Source organism: Anarhichas minor, unplaced genomic scaffold (assembly GCF_050575085.1).
Source record: "Anarhichas minor isolate MPS153535 unplaced genomic scaffold, ASM5057508v1 ptg000058l, whole genome shotgun sequence".
Lineage (NCBI taxonomy): Eukaryota > Metazoa > Chordata > Actinopteri > Perciformes > Anarhichadidae > Anarhichas > Anarhichas minor.
In genome coordinates this window covers 128,471-155,876 of record NW_027466504.1, presented here as the reverse complement: position 1 = coordinate 155,876, position 27,406 = coordinate 128,471, and the positions used below count along the sequence as shown (strand labels likewise).

Below are 27,406 nucleotides of genomic sequence, written 5' to 3'. Positions count from 1 at the left end.
CTTCCAGCTACTCCCTGTAACTGGCTATTTAAGCATCAGCAAGTGCTGATTGTCATAAAGTTATTTTTGCCTTAGCTTTTTTATCGAGCATTGATCTTACAGAATAAAATCCTTTGTGAGGGATTGTGTAGAATGTAATCATTAGTTTTGAGACATGTATTGAATGGTATTGCCAAAATGAACAAAAGGCTTCAATTTTGAATAGAGACTAGACTAGACTAGTCTTTGTTAAGGGGCTTGTGGTTGAATACTGGTTCCCTCTTAGTGGAATTTGACCAGGTTAAAATGAACACTACTAAGATAAATACAGTTTAACAAAGTCAAATAAATTAAATTGATAAAAGATGGAAATTGCATTGGCCAATGCAGAACATAACACAGAAAAAAGTATACCGTATATAAACTACAGGCAATGTATTCAAAAAATAAATACAAATGAATTATCCAACACGTACCACAATATCAGCTGAAATGATGGAGGTTTTAAATATATTTTTTGACACAGTGCCCCTTTCCAAGACGGGAAGCTCTTATCATATCAGTTGCTAATATACACATTCCCATATTCCTACACATAGTCGCAGTTAATCAGATGACTGATTGGTATTTTGGCCTTCTTATAAGGCTGTGTAGACTATTAATGGACTTGCACTTATTACACTTTTTACTGGAGGCGGACAGACCTGTAATTACTTACTTAGCAAACACAAGTACATTTTGATGTCATTAAATGTTAGAATAATATGAATAATGGTCTTCATGGGTTAACTTGGTTCCTAGTACCCGGACCCAAATTGAATTGCCACAGGTCTTGGGCCTGTGTGTCAGTGTGTCTTTCTCTTTTCCATCAATCCTGGTTGGACAGGTTCTACTCTCCATATGGAATAGTACCAATCAATAAATCAATATGTATTTATGCATGTTGGGTTCAAGCAGGTTTTTCGACTGGTCCACTTTGTATCAGGTCCAAAATTCTGGACCCATAGGGACTTGTATTGTCCAGCAATACTGCAGTTTGGGCAAATGTCAAATCTGCAACACATGATTAAATAAAGCAACCGTTTAACACTTGCTGCGAGCTCATCAGCAGGGTTCCTCAAAGTACGACACAACACATGTTTCCCCTGCCACATGGGAATTTGGCAATATTTCCCACTGTGAGCATAATACACAATGGCATAAACATGCTTTTTAAAATGATGTGGAAAAAGAAACAAAGTCCATGAGTCCAGGAGGCACAGAAGCAGCGGCCAAAACACACCTCCCCCCGCAAGCCCTGAATTAACGTCAAAACATTGGTCGTCAATGGTAACACACATTTCTCAATACTGACTTCACCTTTTCTGAACTCTTCACACACTCAGCACAACAGAGGTCAATGTGGACCAAACCTTTCATTGCTTTGGTACAAAATGCATGCAGCTGTGTTGCAAGAGAGGATCTTAATGTTTCATTAAATACTTTCTGAACAAGAAATGATTCATATCAACAATTCTACATATGTGTACATCAACGTTACAGCGTTTGAACCACTTGTGGTACTTTTTTGCTGTCTCGAAACTGCATTCTCAATTCTGTTTAGGCTTAGGCAACACAACTACTTGGTTGGGTTTAGTAAGAGATCATGGTTTGGGTTCAAATCAGTTTCTTACTTTTGGTTTCACACAGGATATGAACATAAGTCTACTGGGTGAAAGTCCTGTATTTGACCCATTCACACAACCTCCTCTCTGTGTGAATGTATCTGGACTTTGATTAAACGTATTTGTGATCAAAAACAAAACGTCAGAAACAAACAGAAAAAACATTCTCCCCAAATGTAACTGATAATCCAGTTTGTTTTGAAGCTGAAGCCCTTCTGGCCATGCGGTACCTGTCTGCTGTGTCAGCCTCCTTCCAGTTGTATGGGAACGTATATTTTAGGAGAGCAGGCTGGTATTTCTACATCTGTGGCTGCCCTATACTAACTGAATATGTAAAATGTTGTATTGAAATATTGGAATTAATTAGTTTAATTTTCTGCACTTGGAATTACTACGAATAATTATTAATAAAATGGAATTATTATTACGTATACAAAGCAGCTAATTGAAGCATATTAGAGCATCTGTGACACATACTGTGAAGAAGCCCAAGTCATGCAATAAACAAGCGTCCATATTTTCGTTGTAGTGGAGTCTTGGTTTATGCTGAATAATTTACATAAATGTATATATAAATGACGCTTCACTACAACAGTGATACATGTTGTGATGCTACTTGTTAGTGTTTGTGTAGGTCATCGTGTTCTGAGTGACAAAGTGTTTCTGTTGGTCCTACACTTGATCCTGTTGCTCTGAGCTGCGAGTCAGTAAAGAGAAGTGTGAACTTTACTGATGAGGTGAACTCGCAGGAAAATGTAAAAAACGGTTTTATTCTCCATCATCAGGTTTTGAAGGGTTTGTTGATGACCTTGTCAATCCATCTCAGAAACCTGCTAACACGTGTGTACACTCCAGGGAATGAGGGGTTACCACAGCCGTGACCCCAGGAGATGACTCCCGTCAGCACCCAACGGCCCCCTTCCCCTTGGCAAACCAGCGGACCCCCACTGTCACCCTGGCAACTGTCCACACGGTGGCGCTCCGACAGGCTGCCAGCACACAGCATGCGGCTGGTGAAGCGGTCATTGTAACGCCTCTTACACTTCCAGGCTGGGAGCAGGGGGACCCAGGCCTGGAGCAGCGTCCGGGAGTACTCTGAGTCTGAGAGCAGGAAGCAGACAGGAAAAAACACATGAGAGTTCAGACATGTGACGATATCTAATAGAAATGTGAATAATGAAGCAAAGCTCCTATGACGCCCACGTCTACAATGCATCATAAACATACGACTATTGCATTATAATCTGCATATAGCACTGTATAGTTATAGTTATAAGCACATCTATAAAGTGATAGGTACTACCACAAATACACTGAACCACCACTTGGTGCCTCTGGTGGAGAGGAGGCGAATAAACCGGAAGTTTCCAACAGTCTTGCATTCCTTGTTCTGCTTGTGATGGCAGTAATAGGTCAACAATACACAATACTAACAATACTAACAACAACAACAACAATAACAATAATAATAAGTCCTTGTAAAATGTTTTATAAAATGTTATGATGATTGTCATAAAGCATTATGAATATTTATGAGGGCTTTTACAACTAATATACTGTGCTATAGGCAGATTATAATACATTATATTAATAAGGCGTTATAGACATGGGCGTCATAGACGCGATAGCAAAAGTGGTGGTCGTGTTATTGATACTATTATTAAGTACAGTGATGATTATTGTGTGTCTTTATTAGTTATTAGTACGATAAGTTTCTATTATTAAGTACAGTGGTGATTACTGTGTGTCTTTATTAGTTATTAGTACGATAAGTTACTATTATTAAGTACAGTGGTGATTACTGTGTGTCTTTATTAGTTATTAGTTACTATTATTAAGTACAGTGATCATGTGCACAGACACAAACTTATCAAAAGTCTCTCCAGCTGTTCAAGCCGACTGACAGCTGATCCAGCTGTGATCAGAGCCGCCGTCATCAGAAACAGACGTCGCTTCACGTGACGCTTCAGAGGAACGTCTCATGTCTCATATCAACATATTTCCTCATTTCCTCTCTCCTCGCATGGTTTCCTTTCATCTCTCCATGCATCCTTGGTGGGAGGGACTAAGACGCAAGGAAAAGACGCAAGTGAGGGAAACGGGGATGAAATTAAGAGACTTGGGATGTACTCTTAGTCTAGACGGAGATCATCTCGAAAACGATGCTGAAACGCCGTGTGGACGGAGATCGTATTAGTCTGGATGTAGACTCAGGGAGCCGCAACAAAGGGGCTGAAGAGCCGCAGGTTGCCGACCCCTGACCTAAATGCTACACACTGGCCCTTTAAGATACTAATGGTAAAATGTTTCTGTTACGTTAAGATGAATAGCTTATGAAAAACAGTTGTTTTATCCCGTAGAGTCTACCTGTGATGCCCCAGCCAGTGATCACACAGGCAGCCGGCCTCTTCTCCCACTTGTTACCCGGCTCTGGCAGACACACGGCGCCGGTGTGAGGGTTGAATGCAACACAGTTGCCCTCTGTGCCTTTGAGCCGCAGCAGGGCGATGTCATACTCCCAGCCCTGACTGTGGTATTTCCTGTGGATAACGATGTGTTCGGGTGACAGGGTGCGTTCAAAGTCATCCTGCTCCTCAGTATGGTAGTCACCCAGGCGCAACAGGTAGCGGGTTGGGTCTCTGCCAAACCTGGAAGAGCAAAGCTAATTTGTAAATGATGATTTTGATGAATGCCCATCATTTAATATGATAAATGGTAAATGGACTGTACAGTACACTGTTCTAGTCTTCCGACCACTCAAAGAGCTTTAACACTACATACCATTCACCCATTCATACACTGATGGCAGAGGCTACTATGCAAGGTGCCACTTGCCCATCAGCACTGTCTAACCCATTCACACCACACACACACCGTAGGTACAGCCTTCTGGAGCAACTTGGGGTTAAGTGTCTTGCCCAAGTACACATCGACATGGACTAGCAGAGCCGCGATATGCAACCAAATAGGCATCCATGGTGAAGACCATTTAATGTAATAGAAAAAAAATGCAAAGTGCTAAAAATAAAAACAAACACTGCCAAAAGGTAAGTTGATTCGATTAAACTGATACACTTGAGAGAACCAATTAAAGAACATGGTTTTACTTTATTCTGGTTTCAAAATAAAATGTACACGGTAAGACGTACTTCAGGTTACAGAGAGACAAGAGTCATAAATGTAACGGTACATTTTTTTACATTACATTACAGTCATTTAGCAGACGCTTTTATCCAAAGCGACTTACAATTCAGATTCTATCACATTTCTATACCGTAGGCACAACTACGGGAGCAATTTTGGGGTTAAGTGTCTTGCTCAAGGACACATCGACATGCGACTAGCAGAGCCGGAGCCGGGGATTGAACCGCCGACCCTCTGATTGAAAGACAGCCCTGCTATCCACTTAGTCGTGAGGAAAACTTTCTGAAACTAAGGCTTTCTTTATCAAAACAAAATACAAATTATCTTACTTATTTTGCAACAGCAAAGACTCGATTCAGATTTAGCAATTCATTCCAAACTCTATGAACTCTTTTAAAAGTGGTATTTTTGCATCACAACTGAATTTACACCAAATAAATAGCTCTCTCCACATGCCAACTGCACACTAACCATATATTAAAAACAGTAACTAGGACTTTAAACTGGAGCTGACATATACATAGTTGCTGTGTTATACTGTGAACTATATACAGTATACAGTATACAGCTAATCTTTGTTGTGCACACCAAATTCCTATTTATAGGGCTCAATCTCAGATTTTTAAGTGATCTAATTGGTAACAGGTGTTTTCACAGGTGCATTCTGGGTGCAGGTGATTGATCATTGAGCGTGGTATTTCAGACAACACACACAGGCTTCTAGTTTTGAATGTGTATATTGTAGATAACATGGAAAAAAGTGTGTTTTTAGAATTTTAAACTTAGTGTAAAGCAGACAATGTGGTGATTGTTCAGCATACCTAGTCAGCAGATACATACATACATGCAGTATATACATATATGCATACATACACACACACACATACATATATACATACATATATACATACATACGTGAGTAAGTGCTTTCAATGATTGTGCCACAAGTGCCAGTTTTTATGTCTTGGAAATTAGCTTAGCATAGCTGCATAGCTGGAATGGATTTTGTGACATCAACCAGAGGGACACATGGTAACAGGAACCACTAGAGGGAGCTGTCTCCTACCTCTTGAAGCAGTGGGCGGCGGTCACAACCCAGCAGGGGTTGATGAGTGACGCTCCACACAGAGGATGACTTCCTTTAGACTGAGACCTGAGCCACAGAGACACCTGCCAGGGCCACTCACCCCTGAAATCACAGGCACACAAGCCAGAGTTAGGCTTTCAGGGGGCTGCTGCTGGCTGAAACAGCTGCACACACGCACACACACACACACACACACACACACACACACACACACACACACACACACACACACACACACAGTGGTGTTACATTATAAGGGAGATGCTTTTTTTGTCCCCAAAAAGAAGGCGAGTCCCCACAATGTGACTGTTTAAACAGATTTATGTCAACACAACACAAGGATTACATGCACAAACACACACGCGCACACAGGTGTGCTGTTATGGAGACAAGTCCTGCCCACACCGGAGGAGAAATCAGTTCATGGCCCTCCACTGACTTTGTATTGTGTGAAGGTTTCCCTTCTTGTCAGTTGCGTCTGCTAGCAGAGAAGAGAAAGACGCCTCAGAGCACAGCAGCAGCAGTGTGGTGAGAGGCACTACCAACGAGGTAAAGAAGCCGGGGAACCCAGAGGATACAGCCAATAAGATGTGAGGCATCAGCAGGAACAATGGGGGAACTGTGGGATCCTGACACTCAGGATGCTAACGTCACGTGTGCAACAAGCATTTTGTCCAAATATCAGTGTTAGGCTATCCATATTTCTGTAAGTTATGCTAGTTTCTTGTGTTATAGCGGAATGTGGATACATCAGAAAGCTGCAGTGTTATGTTTGCAAGTGCCTCACCTTACTAACACATGGCTAACATTAGCTCGCTAACAGCTAACTTTTCCCATGCCATCATCATTTTAGTTATCAACTGCACCCCTAGTAGACACAGGGTGCTAAAATAATCCTTTTTACATGCTGAAATCTGATGTTTTTAGCTAGCTGCAGGCATTCTGATAGTGTTTCAGGCCTTGGTAGCATAATGCTGATTGTTTTGCCCTCTGGTGGGCGTGGTTTTCAGTGTGACGTGTTGTGCTCATAGACTGTATATAAGGACTGGACATAGTCATTGTGATGTCACCCATTGGTTTGTGGAGTGCCATTTTGAAGCCTCGAGTTCAGTGATTTCACCGTCGCCATCTTGTATTACGACTGTCGGCATTTGTTTTTTTGCAACCTATGAATGGAAGTTACCATATTTTTACCACATACAATCAGACTTCTTTTTGCAACCGGAAGATTCGCTCCCTGCTGGTCAGTAGAGAGAATGCACGTTTTGAGACACTTCCGTATTGTTACTGTAGTAACACATGTGTTGGTGTTCCATGGACGTGCAGGGGCTTAAAGAGACAATGTGAATCAATGTGTGTGAATCTACACTCACTCCACTGGAGAGTGTGGTGGTACAAACCTCAGTGACTTATCTCCTCCTATGATCCGGCGTCGGCGGCGCTGGTTATTGCGTCTCGTGCCACAGGTCTGCATTGCCACAGCAGCATCTCCCACGGGATCCAGAGTGTAGTCACAGATGACGCCTGCATCCTCACTGTGGCGACAGTCCTGACTGTCTTGACCCACAGCCAGACATTGGCCTAAGGACACCTCAGTGCCCGAGCATCGGACGTTGTCCAGATGGATGGGACCTTGACCCTCCCCAAAGTACGCCATGGATCGAGCTTTAGCCACACCGCTAGGAGGTCAGCACACAAAGACACAGAGCATCGTGATTATTAGTTCCTTTTCTTATATAAATACATACTGTATATTACATGAGCATTACTTTACTGTTTTAATTCCTTTTTTTTAAAATCACATTTGTTTGTATGACATTTTTTGACTCTTGTTTTGTTTAAATTTTTTTGAGAAATAAATGTGATTATCTCAGCCCTGATAATATCCCTGTGAGGTTGAAACCAGCTAGAATTTGAAACAATTAAAAAAAATGTTCGCCTAAATAAAAGCTCTTAATCTACCCTTTTTCTCCTGCTCTGCCAAAGAGTGACTGAGTGACACTGAGTGTGTGTATCTGTTGATCTGGCTGCTTTACATAATTGCAGAGATAAATAAAGTTGTATTGAATTAAATACTCACATTCCTCAAGGCACTGGCCCAGGAGGTGCAGTCACAGCCATCTTTGACTCAAGTCTAAATCTAAACTAAATGATAACTCATTTGAAAGCCTTGTTGTTAGTCTTTCACATCCAACCTAGAAAACTCTACAGCCAATTCTATTTGTTATAGTGTACCGTGCCCCAAGTCTGTATGCTGAATATCTATCTGTTTTCTCAGCAAAACGATGCAACCCTAAGAACACCGAACAATCTAGTAGTGCTCAAACTCCAGCATCACAGCAGGATTTGCAGCAAACAACGCCTTGACAACAACTAAAACTCCAACAACATCGGCAGAAACTACTTGTGTCTTTGTCTATGGATCATCTGACAGCAGAGGACCTCACTGAGAGAGGATGTCTCTATCCTGATCCAAGAGTTCTCGAAACTTCTACAAGCCTCATTGGACTCACTTACAGACAACAGTGAACTCTTTCCAGAGCTGGCGAAATACTTTGAACGTTTTAATGGTAGCATTACCATGGTAGTCCAAGCCGCTTTCTTCTGGATGACCTCGAGAATCGGTCACAGAGAGCCAATCGAACGGTAAAGACGTTTGAGTTCATGGTGCAGGTGTTGATGTAGAAGAAGGTTTCTGAAGTTTGGTCTGCACCACTGGAGAGAGCCCACTGGACCCTGACCTTCAAATACGGCCAAGATATTTGGTGGTGTGTTTTTCAAATCCAGCAGAAGGAGCCTGCATTCTGAGCCAGAAACCACAAACTGAAGTACCAAGGAGACGTTATAAGGATCTATTAAGACCTCAGCGCAGCACTCGCTAAAAAGCGGGCTTCATTCAACAGTATAAAACATTCCCTGTACCAAAACAACATCCTGTTCCAGGCCCGGTATAACTATAGACTGAGTGTAATAAGCTTTGAATATATTATAAGTCACTGGGAGCCTTCATGGACAGGAGTATTTAGAGGATGTACTACCAGACGTTTTGGGATATCGTGTTTTTTCCTGCAGATTGCCTCACAGAGAGGAACAAGTATAGTCCTTGTTTTAGTTTCCTTTTTGCTTGAGACCTGGGACAGGGTTATGGGAAGGAACACCCCGACATTTTTGGAACTTGTATTCTTTTTTGTTCTCCCCTCAGAGGTTATTCATTAAGCTGTGTCACAACCATTTCTTTACTTTATTAGCATCGTCATTATTATTATTCCTGTTATAATTAAACATGGAAAAAAGATCTACAGTAGGAAAGGCTAGAGTATGATTCATTAGCTGGAACGTAAAAGGAGTAAACGGGCCTGAAAAAAAGAGTTAGGACATTTAATCATCGTGAATATTTAAAATGTGAAATTACATTTCTTCAAGAAACCCACTTATTGGAAAAAGATCAAGTACGACTTTGGAAAGCTTAGTTGGGAAAACTATACTGGTACATGAAAACATTCTGTTCAATGCACCACTGTTATTTTGGACCCACAGGGACGCTTTGGTATGGTTTCTTGTCTCCTTTTCGTACCAACAGTTTTTTTGTGGCAATCTAAAGTGTGCAATTAATCCAGGTTTAGACCTTTCTATTCCATCCATCCATTAAGCACTGATCGGGGGGGGGGGGGGGGGGGGGGGGGGGGCACTGGGGGGAAGGCAGGGTTCTAAGGACGATGATGAAGACTTTAACAAGACCAGCTCATTAAATATAGCGGATGTTCAGTACTGTATTTCCACTTCTCTTGAACTCTATAAAGGGGAGCTTGACCTCCAAACTCAATATAACTTGTTCATCAGCTGGAGACAGAACGACTCTTGTTAAAATCACGTGGATATGTCTTTGAGCATCGGGACAGAGCTGGCTGTCTTTCAGCAAACCAACTGAAGTGCAGATCAGTTGATCAACAAATCCCACAAATGTTGAATTAACTATGGACCCAGGAGAAATGAATGAAACATTTACCTCCTTCTATTCAAACTTATATACGTCATAAATATCAAACGACAGAACTGATATGGAACATTCCTTCAACAATCTTCAGGCTCCTTCTATAAGCACAATACACAGGGCTGAACTCCCTTTACAACATGCACAAATCATTAATGCAACAACGCAATGCAAAGCGGCAAGGCGCCTGGCCCAGATGGCTACCCAATAGAATTCTTTAAAAGATTTTCCAACAAATGATCTATAATTGTACTTGATATGTTCAATGATGCTTTGTCCCCTGGGTTGCTCTCACAAACGCTGACTGAAGTATCGATTCTCCTCCAACCTAAACCGGGTGAAGATAATGCAGACTGTGGCTCATATCATCCCGTCTCCCTCCTGACCTGTGATGGGAGATCTGAGCCAAAGCTCTTCCCCTTCGACTACAAACCACAGGCATGATGTGATCGCCAACGACCAAACCAGCTTCATCTCAGGACGACATTCATTTACAGATAAAAGACGGCTTTCAAATCGTATCCGCTCTCCTGCATCCAGTTAGAAACCAGAGGTGGTCATCTCACTGGACGCAGAGGAAGCTTTTGACAGGGTTGAATGTTTGAGATAAATGGGGTTTGGTCCTAATTATATTGGATTAAACTCTGATACACCTCGCCCAAAGCTTCTGTAGTCACAAATGCTCACAGTAATCACAGCAATCACAGTACTTTGAGCCGTCAGGGATGACCAATCAGTCCACTGCTGTTTGTAGCGATCGCACTCAAATCTTTACCACCAATAAGTGGAATTCATAGAGGAGGAGGAGAGCATCATTTATCTCTATAAGCGAATCATTTGTTGTTATACATCATTATCAGACCCCATTCTAAGTGTACCTCATATTGTCCATGCTCTGAAGAGATTGGATACATGTTCTGAACTTAAGTAAAAGTGAATGCTACCCTGTTAACAGCCTGGCTCTTTAAGTAAAGGATAGTGTCATACCGTTCCAAATGTCTAGAAATGGCTTTAAATATATATGTAAATATACTTATCACACAAGACATGCAGAGCCTTTATCAGGAAAACCTTTCTCTTCTATTCGAGAAAATCAAACGAGATCGAAAGAAATGGAAAACAGTTAACTTGTCCTCAGCAGGAAAAATGATTTGTATTAAATTGAATGTGCTCCCCAAATTCCCTTTTCTGTTTCAACGTATTCCACTTCATCTTCCTTACTCTTTCTTTAAATCTAAGGACAAAGACATCACTTCATTAATATGGAACGATAAGAGACCTAGAGATGTGTAGCACTATTACAGAGGCCTAAACTACCGGGCTCTTCCAAATCTTTGCTATTATTATTGGGCCGCAAATGTCCAAAAGATGATGTATTGGCTTCATACTCCAGACATAGAGTGGTGCCAACTTGAAGCTACATCTTCTTTCTCAACATCTCTCAGAGCCCTGGTCACTTCCAGCCTTCCCAATTTCACAATTTACATTTCATGCAAAACCAAAAATGTCAACCTGCTGGTGGCACTAGACGAAAAGTTAGAGCATCACCATAGTCGATAGGATCCATACTGAGGTAATTATGAATGTCTGTACAAAATTCCATAGCCATCTCCAGAGCCACGCTGCTAGCATGGCTAAAAATATCCAACTCTAACAAGATGTCATTGAACTTCCATGTCTGGCTCATGCCCTCTGACTCTTTATGTTGAGACTGGACTATCGTCTTGGGTCTTCTGTCTGTTTTTTCCTTGTTTAATTTCTTTGAAGTTAACTGAAAAGTTAACTGTGTCTTTCAGGTGATTCTCTGCCTTCATTAGTTTCACCTGTCTCTCGTAGTTACATGTGTTCCCGCTCACCTCTTCCCACTTCTCCATTACTTTCCTTTTAAATTTTTGACACTGAGTGAGCTTTTGACTAGCTTCCTTAGGCAAAAATATCAGAGAGGGTATAATCATACTAACGTGAATCCCAGCTGTCGGCAAACCACAGCTGCATTGACATCATTCCAGTCATCATCACACACGCTTCCCCACTGGCCGTTAATGAAGACCTCCACTCTGCCCTCCTTCCTGCTCTCTCCAGCAACCAAACGCACCAGAGGGCCTGCAAACAAAGTTAGAGGGGAAACTTCTTTTGTTCTTCATTGTGATAGTTATTCATGCCCTGTCGTTTTCAGATACCTTTACAATGGAAATATACTAGTGCTGGGCAAGTTAACGCGTTATTATCGCGTTAACGCATTCATTAATTAACGCCGACAATTATATTATCACGCAGTTTTTTATTTATTTATTATTAAGCGACATTTTTAACACAAGAACCAGGCAGCAAGCAGTGAACAGCTGTGTTCGTGTGGCATCACTTCCTTCTCCCCCGAGTCCTGAACCCCTCCTACCCTCTGTCACCGTCCTTCACTCTTGTCTCACAAACACACACGCGAGCGCGATCGTCTCGTTACAGATCAAACATGACTGTTGTGAAGTGGAGCTTCTAGTGAGGACCAAGACACGTCTGGTTTGAACGGAACACTTTACTGTCTGAACTGCAGTATTAGTGTTACAGTGAACACAACGCGCTCTTGCAACATTATTAGCGTCAAGAACACGTACCATTCTACTTCCTGTCTCTTCAAAGTAAAAGCACTTCCGTTTTCATGCTCTTCACAATAAAAGTAAATGATGCAATCAAACAATTTACAACAGTGACAATATTAAAATACATATTATCGAGTTTTTAAAGTGTTTTTGTTTGTAATATGTATAATAAGCATCATTTAGTTATCACTACTGGGAATTTAACAAACATAAAAAAAGAAGTAGATAGGTTTGCAGTTTTCAATGTGTATATTTCAAATATCATCTCTTACACACATGAAGATAAAGTTATGAACACCGGCTGAATATCTATGATGATGAATGATCAGAATCATTATAACTGTGTTTTAACTGCTACTGTGTAAAGGGAATACTGCTGTTAAAAATAACCTTATTTGTTTAAAGTGTTTAAACCAAATGTTATTGACCTTTTGTTCATATAGCAGTACTTTTAAAATAAAAGTGTGCAATACACTACTTTTTAATTAATTATTGAATTTTGCCATAACAATGCGATTAATCGCGATTAATTGCAAAAAATCCATGCGATTAATCACGATTAAATATTTTAATCGTTGCCCAGCTATATACATAAATGTCACAAGCGGGAAATGTAACTGCCGTCCCTTTATAGCCACCACTGTGTGTACTTACCAATAGGAGTCAGAAGGCCTGGTATCTCATTGGTATCAGCTCCCCTCTCACAGAGGACACCTACATCCTCACTGTGGGAGCAGTCATGTTGGCCGAACTCAGAGTGGCTGCAGGCCAGTAAATTGGCCTCTGTTCCCCGACACTGCACCTCGTCCAGCAGGATCAGCCCGCGACCTTCTTCATACACCCCGTCAGGAGCCACCTTCGCTCGACCCCTGCAGACAAGGCACAACAACAGCACGTCTACCTCTCTTTGGACACTCGCTTTAATGGTGCAAAGAACAGCATCCCCAAAACTCTGGTAAATGTGAGGAACTCTTCTGTTTGCTGAATCTTTATTTAGGTTGCTGAAATAACAGAAATAGTATCATTACCTATAAATTGCAGATTCTGTTCAATTCAATTTGTAACGATTTTCTCCAGATTTTGAAAAATGCAAATGAGGTTTTCTATGGACTTAAATATCTTAATATACCTAAGTATGCGTACGTGTTTATTTTGTTTATTTTGATCAGAAATAAAACGTTTTTGTCTTATATTCATTTAATCAGAGATATGCAACTATGGGCCACTGCAAGCTTTGTTTCAATATATTTTCATTGAAACCGGCTGATTTCAATTTGGTGAAATAATCTGATTGAAATCATCTGGTAAAAATATATGTAATCATCAAACTAGTCATATTTGTTGCTTGTGATGTTGGACGGTTGGTCTTTTTGTCTGTCAACAATACACTTTGTAATGTTCTGGCTCCAAGATAACCCGCTTGTGCCAAACTACTTAAAAGCAACTCTCCAAACCCTTTTGGACTTAATGGCCAATTTAGCATTAAAAGAACTTGACACTCTCATGTTCCTCTGATAATCTCTGTCCATTTAGGTCATCAAATGACTTTTCTTCAAACAACATCCAAACACAAAACTATCAGCTGTGTACACAATATAATATAAAAAACTAAATGAACGATGTAATCAGGTGTTCATGGTCTCATTTGTCTTGAATGTCTCGTTGGGAGATCAGCTGTCAGCCTGCAGGTGTTAACAGCTCTGTATACCTTGGAGTTTGTATTTGCACAGATGGTGTGATGTACTGTTAAATAAGTAGGGCGTACACCTTTGTAGAGAAGTTTTCCAACATGAAAAAGTGAATGTGAAATATCTGTGTGTGTGTTTCGCCTTAAATAAACAATTTGGCAGCATCTTACATGAAATAAGGCAAATGAGTTGCATGGTCCCCAGTGGATGACTGTAGTCATCCTGTGGCCTTTCATTCAATCCCAGTCTTCCATCAAAATGTCCACTTACACAAAATATATTCCTTAATGGTATAGACAGATTGCCATGACATTTGGTGAGGACATTTATGCTCTCAAATCAAAGTTTGATCGATGTTCCTACCCCCTCCAATCATCGTGAATTCTGGGGAGTTCCCCAAATAAAGCAGACACATTTTGATTCTCCTGCATGTTCACAGGTGAGGATCTCAGATGGACTAGGTATGTAGGAAGGAAGCATGAAGGAATCGAACTTCTGCTCCTTTGCATTGAAAGGTAGTTTGTGCATTTGATCAGGAAGCTTTAAGGACCAATCTGAGGAGGTATTTCAGACACATCCAATCTCGTAACCTATAGGCTATCCTACTGAGCCAAGACCTCCTTTTCCTCGTGCTGCTCGTTGTTTACAGTCCAATTAGCAGCTTGAGATGCGAGACTGGAATTGACTGACCGGATTCAAAGGTAATATTGAAATTGAGTAGAGACAGATGGCCCAGCAGGTTAATGGTGCATTCGTGTGCTCGTATGGGGCTCCTATTTCCGGAGTCGGGAAGTCGTTCTTCTGATTTCTGTGTATTCATGAGCTTGAAGTTGTCATGTGGAAACGACATGCACACTACAAAAAATGTGCAATTCTAATTGCTCAGAGCTTTTAAATGACACAATGATCCCGTTTTCCAGTTGCGTGACAACAAAGAGCAAAGGAAAGTGAACTGATCAGGTGAACCATGAGATATGATCGGAGATTCATGGAGAAACTGCAGACATATTTGCTAAGAGTAACACAACTTGAAAGGTTTGATGCGTTAACATCATAGACTGTGTATAAGAAGTGGTCGTAGTCGTCATGGTGTTACCCATTGGTTTGTGGACTGATGTTTTGAACCATTGAGTTTGGCATTTTGACCGTCGCTGTAGTAGAGACATGGTAGGGAGGTAGCCCCGCCCTAAAGCATCCCCTGCTTTATGGTCTGTGTGACTCTAAATGGACCATAATGTACTAAATGAACATCATGCTGTATTGAAGAAGACTTGAAACTAGAGATTGAGACCATAAACTCATGTTTACAATGTTTACTGAGGTAATAAATCAAGAGAGAAGTAGAGTCATTTTCTCATAGACTTCTATACAACCAGAGGAGTCGCCCCCTGATGGACACTAGAGAGAATGCAAGTTTTAAGACACTTGGCTTTACTTTTCAGAACTGGAGGTTGGCGCCTGGTTAACCTGTATCAACCCAAAGGAACGAATTCTGGGAAAGAATCAGTTGGCCCATCACTACTTTCTTTGAGCTTGAGGATATGGGTGAATTGCCCCTTTAACAGGTGCGCTGATGTCACGGCATGTTGTTGGGGTGTGCGTGATGACGTCACCCGGAAAAGAGCTGATGTTGACAGGGCGGTGGACATGGCAAGCTTACATCAGATGGTTGAACACTTTTCCTTTGTTTTCTTTCCTGACAAAATTATTTTAATGTCTTTGAGGGTCGTTACGGCCAGGTTGGAATTTTTTGATATGGGCAAGCCATCTGCGGACCCTGCTGGAATGCGGTGATGCTGCCACTGTGTAATATTAGTGAGACCATAGTGGACGGGTCGATGGCAGGAGAGTGGAGTTATCCTCGAAGGCGATGGAGGAGGAGAACTGTGGCTACGGTGATGGCCTGTCCGTGAATTGCCGGATATGAAGGAGGTGGCACGCTTGAGGAGTGGTGCTGCTCCTAAAATTCTGCTATGTAAAAGAAAAGGCTTTCATTTTGCTTTATCAGGGAAAATAAAATGTTAGTGCTGAAGAATGATCATCTGCAGACATGATGGCACATGGTTCTTCATCCCTACTGTAGACTAATATAAAATATAAAATCACATGGAAGTACACAATCTCCTACTACACAGAGGTGTTCCATAGGGACTCAGATATGGTGTTGCACTGACCTGAAGCCCAGCTGTCTACACACTACCTGGGCGTTGAGCTCAGTCCAGTTGTCGTCACACACAGTGCCCCATTCTCCCTGGTGGTAAATCTCCACGCGGCCCTCCCAGTGACTGTCTGCTCCCATCAGACGAACTGCACCGTCTGCTGCCACACAGGGGAAACACTAATACTTTATTCAATTACATACTCATGTGAGTGCATAATAAATCTTGTATATTGGTGTCTCCTTTAGCTCAGTTAAGATCACAGTATGCCTGGGAGGATTAGGGTATCTAGAAGTGCTAAGTCAAATGAAACTCAACTTGCTGTAGCTTCGTTTCACTACCCACACAAAAAGCTAGTGGGAGCAATAATCCTCTGTAGTGCAGTGGCACGACATGGAAGGGCCAACTCCTGGGGTCAACACGCAGCCGTCTACCGACAGCGAAAGTACATCTTGTACACATTTTAGACGGAGAAGACAGCTGGTTTGAAAGAGGAGGGAAGGAGGCCATCTACTGCTGCATTTACACTGCATAGTACGGCACGGCTCTACTCAACTCGACTCACTCTTGTTTGGTTTTCTGTTAGCAAAAACTAGTAGCTGTTACTGGTAGGTGTTTTGGTAACATCACTTGCGGAACACCGGACTGGGTATTGGAACTCCGTATTAAACGGGCCCCAGTGGTAAATTATTAAAGACCGGAGTATTGATAAGCTTCAGATATCTTATTTATTTCATTGATATCTTAGATTTGATTTCTGTAAGATATTGATGACTTCATAGACTTACTTTGCTGTTGTAAACATTACTCTTGCTGCTCTAGAAACAATATTTAGTTAGAATTAAAATGTAAATAAATTAATATATAATAATAATAACGATACATTTATGTTGTATATCGCTTTAAAAAGGTACTCAAAGGCACATTACATTTCGAAGGAAAGCAAAATGTCCGATATCCTTTAACTCAGCGCTTCACAGTGATATCTGTTGTCAGAGGATTCCTGCTCAAATAACCACAGTAGAAATGTTGCTGTTTCTATCCTTTTGTTTCTCTTGGCATATCATATTGGTTTAACAACTGGTCAGTTGCTTCCAACAGAATTGATTACAGTGTCGTCAGTGTGTGTTTTCTTCCTTGGCTCTGACCTGTGTATGGGTTGCAAGACACTCCTGCGTCCTCCATGTGGTCACAGTTGTGTTGCTCCCAGATGTTATGAGGACACTCCTCTAGAGAGAGTTCATTGCCTGAACACTGAACCCCATCCAGGAAGATGGGACCAACACCCTGGCCGAAGTGGGCCCATGTCCATGCCTTGGCCACGCCCCTGTTGGTCAGGACAAATAAACTAAACATGACCTTTTAAGTGTACAGCAGCACGAGGTTAATTCCACACAAAAACATATATGTTTATATTGATAAAATCAGGGTGAATGCTATTATGTGGGCTATATGCAGTTTATAATACTATTGCTCACACTGTAAGTTCCTGCACCTGGTGTTTCTGACGTTATCAGGGCTTGCACGTCATGCGGTAGGGCCCCGCAAGTGGTCGCGGCACTTGGTCCATTAATATGAGTTATGTGTTTATATTTAATTACAATTCCTCCTTGGCAGTGAAGAGTTTGGTTTATGGAGTTTTGCTGGTTGCTCTCGTTGTCTCTTACTTCTTCACAGTAAATTTTGATCGCCTTGGTGGCGACTGTGGCTAAGTGGAGAGCAGGGCCCTCCTTCAGTCAGAGGATCGGCGGTTCCATCCCCGGCTCCGGCTCCACTAGTCGCATGCCGATGTGTCCTTGAGCAAGACACTTAACCCGAACAATTGCTCCCGTAGCTGTGCCTACGGCGTATGAATGTGATAGAATCTGAATTGTAAGTCGCTTTGGATAAAAGCATCTGCTAAATGACTGTAATGTAATGATCATACACCATGTGGCATTCCTTTGCGCATGCTCATAGCTATTCTATTCATCTGTTTGTACACTGATCTCTGATGATCTGACAGAAAGTCGGTCACAATATATTGATAAATTAAGTTAATGATTGTCTCTTGTTTCTGTAGGCAGGTAGACTGTCTACATGCATGTTACCTCAAAATCAGAATCAGTTTTATTGGCCAGGTATGAGTCTACCTGGAATTTGACTCTCTATCTTGATGCTCTCATTGTACATACATATAAATGCAGCTAAAGAGACGTCACACACTGTACAAAAACACTTCTCTTCAGTATTCATTTAGACTTCAAAACTGAAAGGGTTTAGCGCAGAAGAGATGCCAATAGTTTGATCCTGACTCTTCTTCATTGTCAAGCAGTAGCACAGCAGTTGTTTCATACCCCAGGCCCAACTGTCGGCACACCACCTCAGCATCAGTGTCATCCCACCGGTCATCACAAATGGTTCCCCACTGGCTGTCACGGTACACCTCGACACGGCCCTCAAAGTCCTCCAGACCTCCCACCAGCCTCAGGGGGATGCCAGTACCTGACAAACAAAAGATGGAGCAACAACTTCAGACACTGAGTCTCTGCAGTAGTGGGCATGTGCTCTTAGAACTGTGTGCCCCTCAGCCGTGCATTTTAGTTAGCAAAACAAAATCACTATCCGAATAATACTTGTGACTTTCTTCACAGGCCCCATAGAGGCCCATGTTCCAGCTCTGCTGTCTAATGTCTTTTATCTGTGTGTATGATTGTGTACTGGGCTGCCTCAAAAGCTGTTAAATGCAACAGAAATGTGACATGGTGACACAGTTCTTCACAGATCCCTCAAAATCAATCCAGCAAGTCACTGGTTGCTTGTTCATCTGTTCTCTCCCTTTCAAATGTTGGTTTTCTGACCCTTAAACACTGAAGTCTTGGATTGTGGGTCCCTCAAGTGACGCAAACATCAGCTTGTCTTTCATCTGTACTTTCAGGAATGACCTCCAGTCTGTCTGGATTCTGCTTACTCACCTGACTGGGGGCCTCGTTCTGCTGTTGTGGTTGCCCTGATGGCAACCAAAGGCCAAGAATTGGTTACCAATTTCTCAAAATGGTTGCCAATGCCAACCTGGCAGCTGTTGCCGTCGAACCCTGAACTGAGATGAAGCAACCATAGCCAACAAAAGCCACTCACTTCTGTAAAGTGATTGGTTACTTTGCGTTATAATTGGCAGCAATTGAGGTCTTAAAACTATTCTGAAAGAAGACAAGATCCCAGCACTGTGTTGTTATGTGGCCAACAGTGTCATGTATCCAGCATTATGTGTGAAAATGATCCACAATACATTTGTTATTATTGATCAGTAATGTGTTTGTTTATATAATCTGAGATGACACCCTTGTCTCACCTTCAGGTTCAGCACAAACCACCCCTGCCTCGTTGCCATGGTTGCAATCGCTGGTCACAAACTTCCTGCTCCGGCACTCAAGTAGGGAATTCTCATTTCCACGGCAACCCAGACGCTCATAGTGGAAGACAGAACCCGGGCCGAAGTAAGAATGCTGCAGGGCTGTCCCGATCTCACTACATGGACAGCAGATACAGGGACATGAAAGCTACTATACTCACAGAGAACATCATGCAAGGGCAAAGGAAATATCACATGGAAGACAGATCTTTAAGTATTTCAATGAGGAGCTACTCTGTCCACTCATACTAAGCTCGATGCAATTGGAGCATTGCTCCCAAGCTCTATATACTACATCCTCAATGGTGTGATCCCCTTCTGTTTATTTAGTTTCCAGCCTGGGGTGGGGTAAGGCAATGAGGCTTTGACGGATGGCCTACTGTGTTGTCTTGTTCACCGTCGGTTCATATACTTCTACTTCTCCTTGCCTCTCTACTAAGAAGGAAACTGCTGCATAGCTATACATATGACCATGCCATTTGTATAGTATAAAAGTAGTTTAATATGAGGATTCAGGAAAGATTGGCTGATGGTTGTGTTGGGATGTGTTGGGATGGTGGGGGTCAAGGAAAGGTATGAAAGGGGGTCAATTGCGCAGGATGAATGATGCCATTCGAGGGGGGTCGACTCAGCTTCCTGCTTCATCATCCCCCCAGGGTACAAATCATGAAGCAAAAAATGAAGCATATGTAGTTTATAGTAGTATTTTAAACAATAAAACTCAACTAAACTAAACCTTTCCTATTACTTCCAAACTCCCCAAAGTAGAGGCAGTGAGTCAAACTAAAACAACAAAACAGAATAAAGTCAGATTGGTTGTAGCTTTGTCAGCAGTGAATTCATTGTTGTTCACAATCATGGTTTCAACTGGTTGTCTTCACATGGGTATTGTCATGAGAAACATGTCTGGCTCAGTGAGACTGCCCTCACCCCAGTCCGAGCTGTCTGCATATGACGCTGGCATCACGGTCGGTCCAGTGTGTGTCACATACTGCCCCCCACTGGCCATTCAGATAGACCTCCAGACGCCCGCTGTTGCCTGATGACCCCCCTGCCAATCTGGCTGCACCTGCAAATGACACACAATTAAACCTGTTACAATTCCTGAAGAAGAAAATAAAGATACCTTTGATAATGAGTGCATGGCAGCGGTTTGTGTCTGTCCTGCTGTGGCGGAGCTGGAACACAATTTAGCCAAGAGGAAAGTGTGGGCTATAGCTCTTACTGTAAAACATTAAATCCAAGTTGCAGCAGGAGTAGCTGTTGATAAAGGTATATTAAATATAAACATAGTGTTCAAAATATGAGAGAGAACCGTAAGTTACAAAAAGTGCAAAAAAAGTCAGCCTTCTGTTTGAATATATTCTTCACATCCAAATACCAAATGTAGGAGGTAATGGGTAGTGAAACATTTTGGCTGAAGCTCGCCGGGAAGCTACTTGGTTGATTTGTCTTCACCCAGCCAGATACAGCAATCTTCGGCAATACAGCTGTGACATCAGAAGGTTCCTGTCCTTTCTCCAGTTGCCTGTTAGCAATCTTTAGTGGTAGTCCTGGTCCAACACCCCCAACCAGCAGCTCCACATGCCCTCCTGCACCAGTGGAGGCTGTGCCAACCCAGCCCTTTGTGGCAAGCAGTATCATGGCCATGTGCATTTGGCCTTGCCCCTTTGATGGACCACAGGCTCCATACCAGGTGGCAACCTCTAGTTCTGAATAATGAAGCCAATGCAGAAGTGCCTTAGACCTACCTACCTTGTGATTGAAAGGTCGCTACCACAGCGTTGTACGGTCTGGGAGTCATCCGTGTTTTCGTCTTACAACTTTGTGTTTTTAATTCATGAAAGTTAATTGTAACATTTTGGTTGCTTAAAAATGTCTTGTTCAGTTGTACTTAGCACCACCCTCTCGTGTCACATCTGAATGCAAAAAAACAAGATGGCAACAGCCAAAAACCAAGATGGCAATGGCCAATCAAAGGCTTCATAGTTCATAAACCAATGGGTGGCATTACGGGGACTATGTCCACTTCATATATACCAACACATTCTCACTCCCAACTTGTCAAATATCCCCGCTTCGTCAGTGCCCCTTGACATCGAAGATTGAGGTACTTGGTACGCTTCTAGCGTTATTTTTCACTGTGCCGAATATAGCGTGTCAATACACATTGTGCCCTTTCAAAATAAACTTCCGCCTTCACAGTTTTAGGCAACAAAACCACTTGGTTAGGTTAAGTCAAAGAGTGTGGTCAATGTTAACTTACTTTCTAGCGACTCGAGTAACTAACGACACTAACAACTCAAGTGACTAACTACTTTTTACAAAATGTCAAAGTTTACTTTGGGTTTTGCACTGGACACAAACACCAGTCCCCTAGACAAAAGTCCTGTGTTTGTTTGACCCATCCTACACCCCTCCCTAAGCAGACTCTTGTGCACTTAATACTACGTCACATGTTTTTACTGTCTACTACTGCTGCGGGAGGGTTTACATTCGAGTTAGTTGAAAGGCCAGCATACAACTGCTAAAGGGGGCCTTCTTGCATTGATTCCCATTGGCAAGGAGCACTGACCACATCGGTATTTGACGAGTTGGGAGAGAGAAAGGGTTGTTACAGTCAATACACCATACACACAAACTAGGGCTGCACGATTATGGCCAAAATCATAACCACGATTATTTAGATCAATATTGCGATCACGATTATTTATCACGATTATTCATTCATTTTAGGGACATCTTTTTATTGCACTTTCACGTTTAAATGAACAAGAACACTGCTTCCACTTCCATTGTTGTGCTACATTCTAGTTAATGCATCAGGCACAGTGCATCTCGTAGAAGGAAAATATAAATAAAATAGTATCAACACTTTTCACCCAAAATTAAATCAACAGAGCACTGCCTTCACTTCCATGTTGTGCTACATTCCAGCTAATGTACGTCTTTGCATCAAAATAAAACTTATACGGTTCTTATTCACCTGAAGAAAATTTTTACCCAAAATAAAGGGCGAACTAAAAATAAATATGCCATCACAGAAATAATTGCGCGAGGGGATCACGTATCTCTTGTCTAGTGTCTTGACCATTTTTCTGAAGCCTTCATTGCGCACAGTATTTATTGGACACGTGTCTTTGGCCAAATGAAATGCGATTGCATCCGTTATTTCAGCGTGTCTTTGGGAGGTGGATGGATACGCTGTCGCGCTATGCAGGGTCGCTGTTATGGTTTTCTGGGTTGACGTTGGACATGGACGGAGATTCAGTGAGGTAACGTTAGCTTTGGCCTTAATGCATTCGTCGTACTGTGGTTTGTGGTGGTTTTTTAGGTGGTTGAACAAGTTAGTTGTATTGCTATGCGGCGCAGACACAACTCTAACGCACTCTGTGCATATGATTTGTTCTTGGTTAACATCACTTGCCCTAAATCCAAAAAACTTCCAGACAACAGATGATGATCCTTGTCGAGGGGCTAGCTCCTCACCTTCTGCTCCTGACATTTGATTTACCTTTCACACGACACCCGTGACCGTCTGTTCTGTTGTCTGTCTCTCTACTCTTCTACTAATACCGGAGTCGACTGCAGACAGAACTTTTTTTGAGGCTGCCGCTGCAGGGTGCGCGCATGACACCTCCCATCTCGTTCTCCCCCTGGTGGTCGGCTGACTGTTAGTTGAGGAAGCACTTGATTCGATATGTAGCAGAGCACGCATTTTAAACGTAAATATCGCAGACGATCATGCTCATTTAATTGTGGCAGCCAAAATCGTGATCGCGATTAAAATTCGATTAATTGTGCAGCCCTAACACAAACCCTAGCTCACATTGGGCTCCGCCCTGCCACTAACCACAGCATGGGGCCCACTTACTAGAAGGCTCCAACTGTGCTTATAGAACATAGGTTACGATATCATAAACTTTGTTCAAAGTCACACAGGCAAAAAAACGCCCTGATCCTGACCGACTTTATAGCGTCATTCACCTATTCACACCCATTCATACACTGATGGCAGGGGCTACCATGCAAGGTGCCACCTGACGATCAGGACTAACTAACACCATTCACACCACATACACCGGAGCACATACACCGGACGCACTGGAGGAGCTGGGAATCGAACCGTCGATCTCTTGATTGGAAGACGACCCACTCCAGCTGTGAGCCACATCTTCCCTTTGTCATAACTACGGCTGTCACAGCAAAAAAGTAGAGAACTAAACTGGGCAGAGCCACGGCCTAATCCTTTAGGGGTTAAAAAGTTAAGGGGTAGACACCCTGCATGCCATTTTACCTGGGTTATAAAGGAGCACAGGGACATGTAGGTGTATCAAGCCCAGAGGGGGTATCAGGTGCAACACAACCGACACACACCCAACCTTTTCACCAGTCCTGTGTCGTTCCAGCGATCACAGAAATATCCAAGATAGAACCTTATGAACGGACAGGGCATCGACCATGATCGTTTACACGCCACTGACACTGCTACGCTGCTTGTAAAGTGTGAGCAGACCACAGTTGGAGGGTCTCTTCCTGCCTGCCTATAGGCTTGGGCATTCACAAAGCCATCCTTCCAGTCATTTCTGGAATAGGGCTTTACCAGCCACACCATCACAGAAGCACCTGAACAGCTATTCAGTGTGTCTGATGGGGGCAGTGCCTCAAGAGAGGAGCGTTCCAGAGGCTCAAATGGACCCTTTACCAAGGCCTTGAGCACGAATGGCAGTTCCCACCGCGGGGAGGGGGCACGCATCTCCGGGCATTGCCTTCCAACTCCCTGCATTAACCGTTTTTTGAGAGGGATGCAAAAGGCTGGTCTGTCGCCAAAACCCTTTTGGCAAGAAGACCCTCTTGGCTGCTTCATACGCTTAAATAGTAGCATGACACAGCCCTCTATCCGCTACCACGACACTGCACAAAAGACAAAATAGACCCAACTGCACAATCTAGCCAACTTTCCTTGCAACAGCACTGGAACTCTGACCACTTGTAACTGGCAATGGTGGAATGGTGGATGCTGCTCTAGCCGCCAAGGATGGTCTGCAAAACCTGTGCAGACAGACGAGCACCCCTCAGCCTGTCCCCCTCAGAAGCCAAGTCTGGAGAGGATGGGCAGCGCTCCTATTGCCCACGCCTTCTGAGACATAACCCCCCAGATTTGGGGGATGGACCAGGGCTGGGGCGCCATTATCAGTGATGTGGATCCCAGCCATATAAGGCAAGATTCCACGGCGTCTGGAAGCATTACACTGCTGCAACTCACTGAATCCGATTATTCATTTGGCAGATGCTACGGTTGCGATTCTACGGTCGCAAAGTGATGTTCATGGTAGGCTTCGGTGGGAAACTGATGTACCGTACACCGATGAGATATTGTCATCATCATTGTCATCCGCAGACGGGGTTCGGTGTCTCAGCAAGGATGACCGGAGGCAGTGGTGGAACGTTGGCAGCTGGGGTGGGGACCTCAACCGAGTCGATCTCAAGTTCTGGCTCATCTCAAATCAAAGTGTCGGAAATTATCTCACCACCGCTGCTGGGTTTGTATCTTGGGCAGTGCTCAGCAGATCGGGCAGGCTAGTGGCTGCTGAACCATTGAATTCAATTTCATTTTTTGTATAGCCCAAATATCACAAATTTGACTTGGGTATATGCACCAATGAAGCTGTCACGGGACATAATGAGGACTCAAATGCAGACAGTCAGGTGAAGAGAAAAAGGGTTTAATGAACAAACCAAAAACACACAGGGAATCCAAGGACAAGAAACGAGGGGGAAAATCTGGCTGGACAAGGCAGAACAGGCAGGCTGAAAAACCGGGAACAGGACGAGCAAAACGGGCGGGTAGGTAGAAAACAAACAATGATCTGGCAGTGAGTGAGTGAAAGACAGGGGTTTAAATAGTGACTAGAACAGGTGAGGAGAGTTGTGCTGATGAGGGAGAGTGTGACTGGCAGGTGCACTGAATGAACTGATTAGGGACAGGTGAAGGAAGTGAGGAGCTACAGAAAACCACACACAAAACACCCAAGGCAAAGCCTGATTGTGACAGAAGCACAATATCAGCTGTCATTATAAGAGCCTTAAGGTGGGTCCTGCTCTGTTACCTGATCTTGAGGCCCTATCTTGAAGAGGTTCCCTGTGTCAATATCAAGTTGAAAGTTCTAAACTAATTCCTTATATGCTGCATATTCCTAAATTAAGGTTTAATGATATAATATAGGAATCAAATGAACACACAATTAGTCATACAATCACAACAATCTGGAGCCGGTTAGCATTTTAACTTTGAAACCTGTACATACTGCACAGAATAGGATGAACAGGTGCTTAACACAAAGTTCGTGGTTGTTGTGGGCCCCCAAGCAAGTTAACACTACCATTACTGGAAGGAAAAGTAAATGGTGACAACCATCAATCTGTCTGTCCATACTTCCATCTGACTGCCCATCCATCCATCCATCCATCCATCCAACTGTCCATAAATTCATCTGTTTATCTATCCACTCAACCGTCGATAAATTCATCAGTTCATCCATCATCCATCCACCTGTCTGTATTCATCCATCCGTCCATTCATCCTTCCATACATACAGTATGCCCTTCCATTCACCCATCCATCCATTTATGTCCTTCCTACCATTTATCCATACATCCTTTCATATGCCCTTTCATTCATCCGTCCATTCATATGTTCTTTCTACCATTCATCCATCCATCCTCAGATACCTGGTGCCCTCCCTTAGCTCACCCTGATGGCAGTCGCAGTAGGCCCAGCCGATGGCACCGGAGCTCTGCCTGATGAAGCACCAGGGGTTGACCTCTCGGTCTGGGTTTCGGCAGAAGCTGTGGTCCCCCAGGCCTCGGCCCGGGTACTGCCGCATGTAGTCTGGGAAGTCTGTCCACTTCAGGCAGGCAGAGCCTGAGTCCGTGTGGGAAACGGAGCCGTTATAGTAGCCCAGTTCTGTAAATCCTTCTGAACAGTAGAGGTGAACTGCAGACACAGACCATCACTCGGTCAATCATACACTATTAAATAACATGACATGAATATTAACAAAAGAATAAGTTTCAAGATTTAAGAAAAAATACACAGACAAGACCAAATCTAGTTGGATGCATACAGACCAATTTTCTTTCACTGAAGAATTTTATCCCTCAAAGAGTGGGACCCAATGTTGGTGCTTGTTTTGTCCGTCCAACACCTTCACTGTAAAAAACGGCTGTGAAATCCACAGTAATTTACTGTGTATGTGAGCAGTAACTTACTGTATACTATTTCCCAGTAAAATACTGTGAATTCAACCAAATATTACTGTAGTCAAAGTTTTACTGTGAAAATCACAGTAATAACTCGTTTACTGTATAAAAACACAGTAACCAAAAAGGTACTGTAGAAAACCACAGTACCCGACAAAGTACTGTAAAAAATCACAGTAACGAACAATCTACTGTAAAAAAACACAGTAACGAACAGAGTACTGTAGAACTCACAGTAACTAACAGTCTACTGTAGAAAATCACAGTAATGAACATAGTACTGTAAAAAATCACAGTAATGAACAGAGTACTGTAGAACTCACAGTAACTAACAATCTACTGTAGAAAATCACAGTAATGAACATAGTACTGTAGAACTCACAGTAACTAACAATCTACTGTAGAACTTCACAGTAACGAACAGAGTACTGTAAAAAATCACAGTA

At 42.7% G+C, this 27,406-nt stretch overlaps 1 protein-coding gene across 1 annotated transcript; it reads right to left on the bottom strand.

The window, feature by feature from the left end:
• Nucleotides 1–486: 486 nt before the first annotated feature.
• On the bottom strand, nt 487–26,710 carry LOC142932905 (neurotrypsin; the record flags this gene model as incomplete). The annotated part of the gene is made up of 12 exons (XM_076077009.1): nt 487–2,744; nt 4,011–4,291; nt 5,854–5,976; nt 7,275–7,553; nt 11,827–11,968; nt 13,114–13,328; nt 16,322–16,463; nt 17,455–17,633; nt 18,643–18,790; nt 19,638–19,813; nt 20,628–20,766; nt 26,452–26,710. Coding segments are annotated over 12 exons (2,403 nt in total), but the record flags the coding sequence as incomplete, so codon positions are not given.
• Nucleotides 26,711–27,406: the final 696 nt, after the last annotated feature.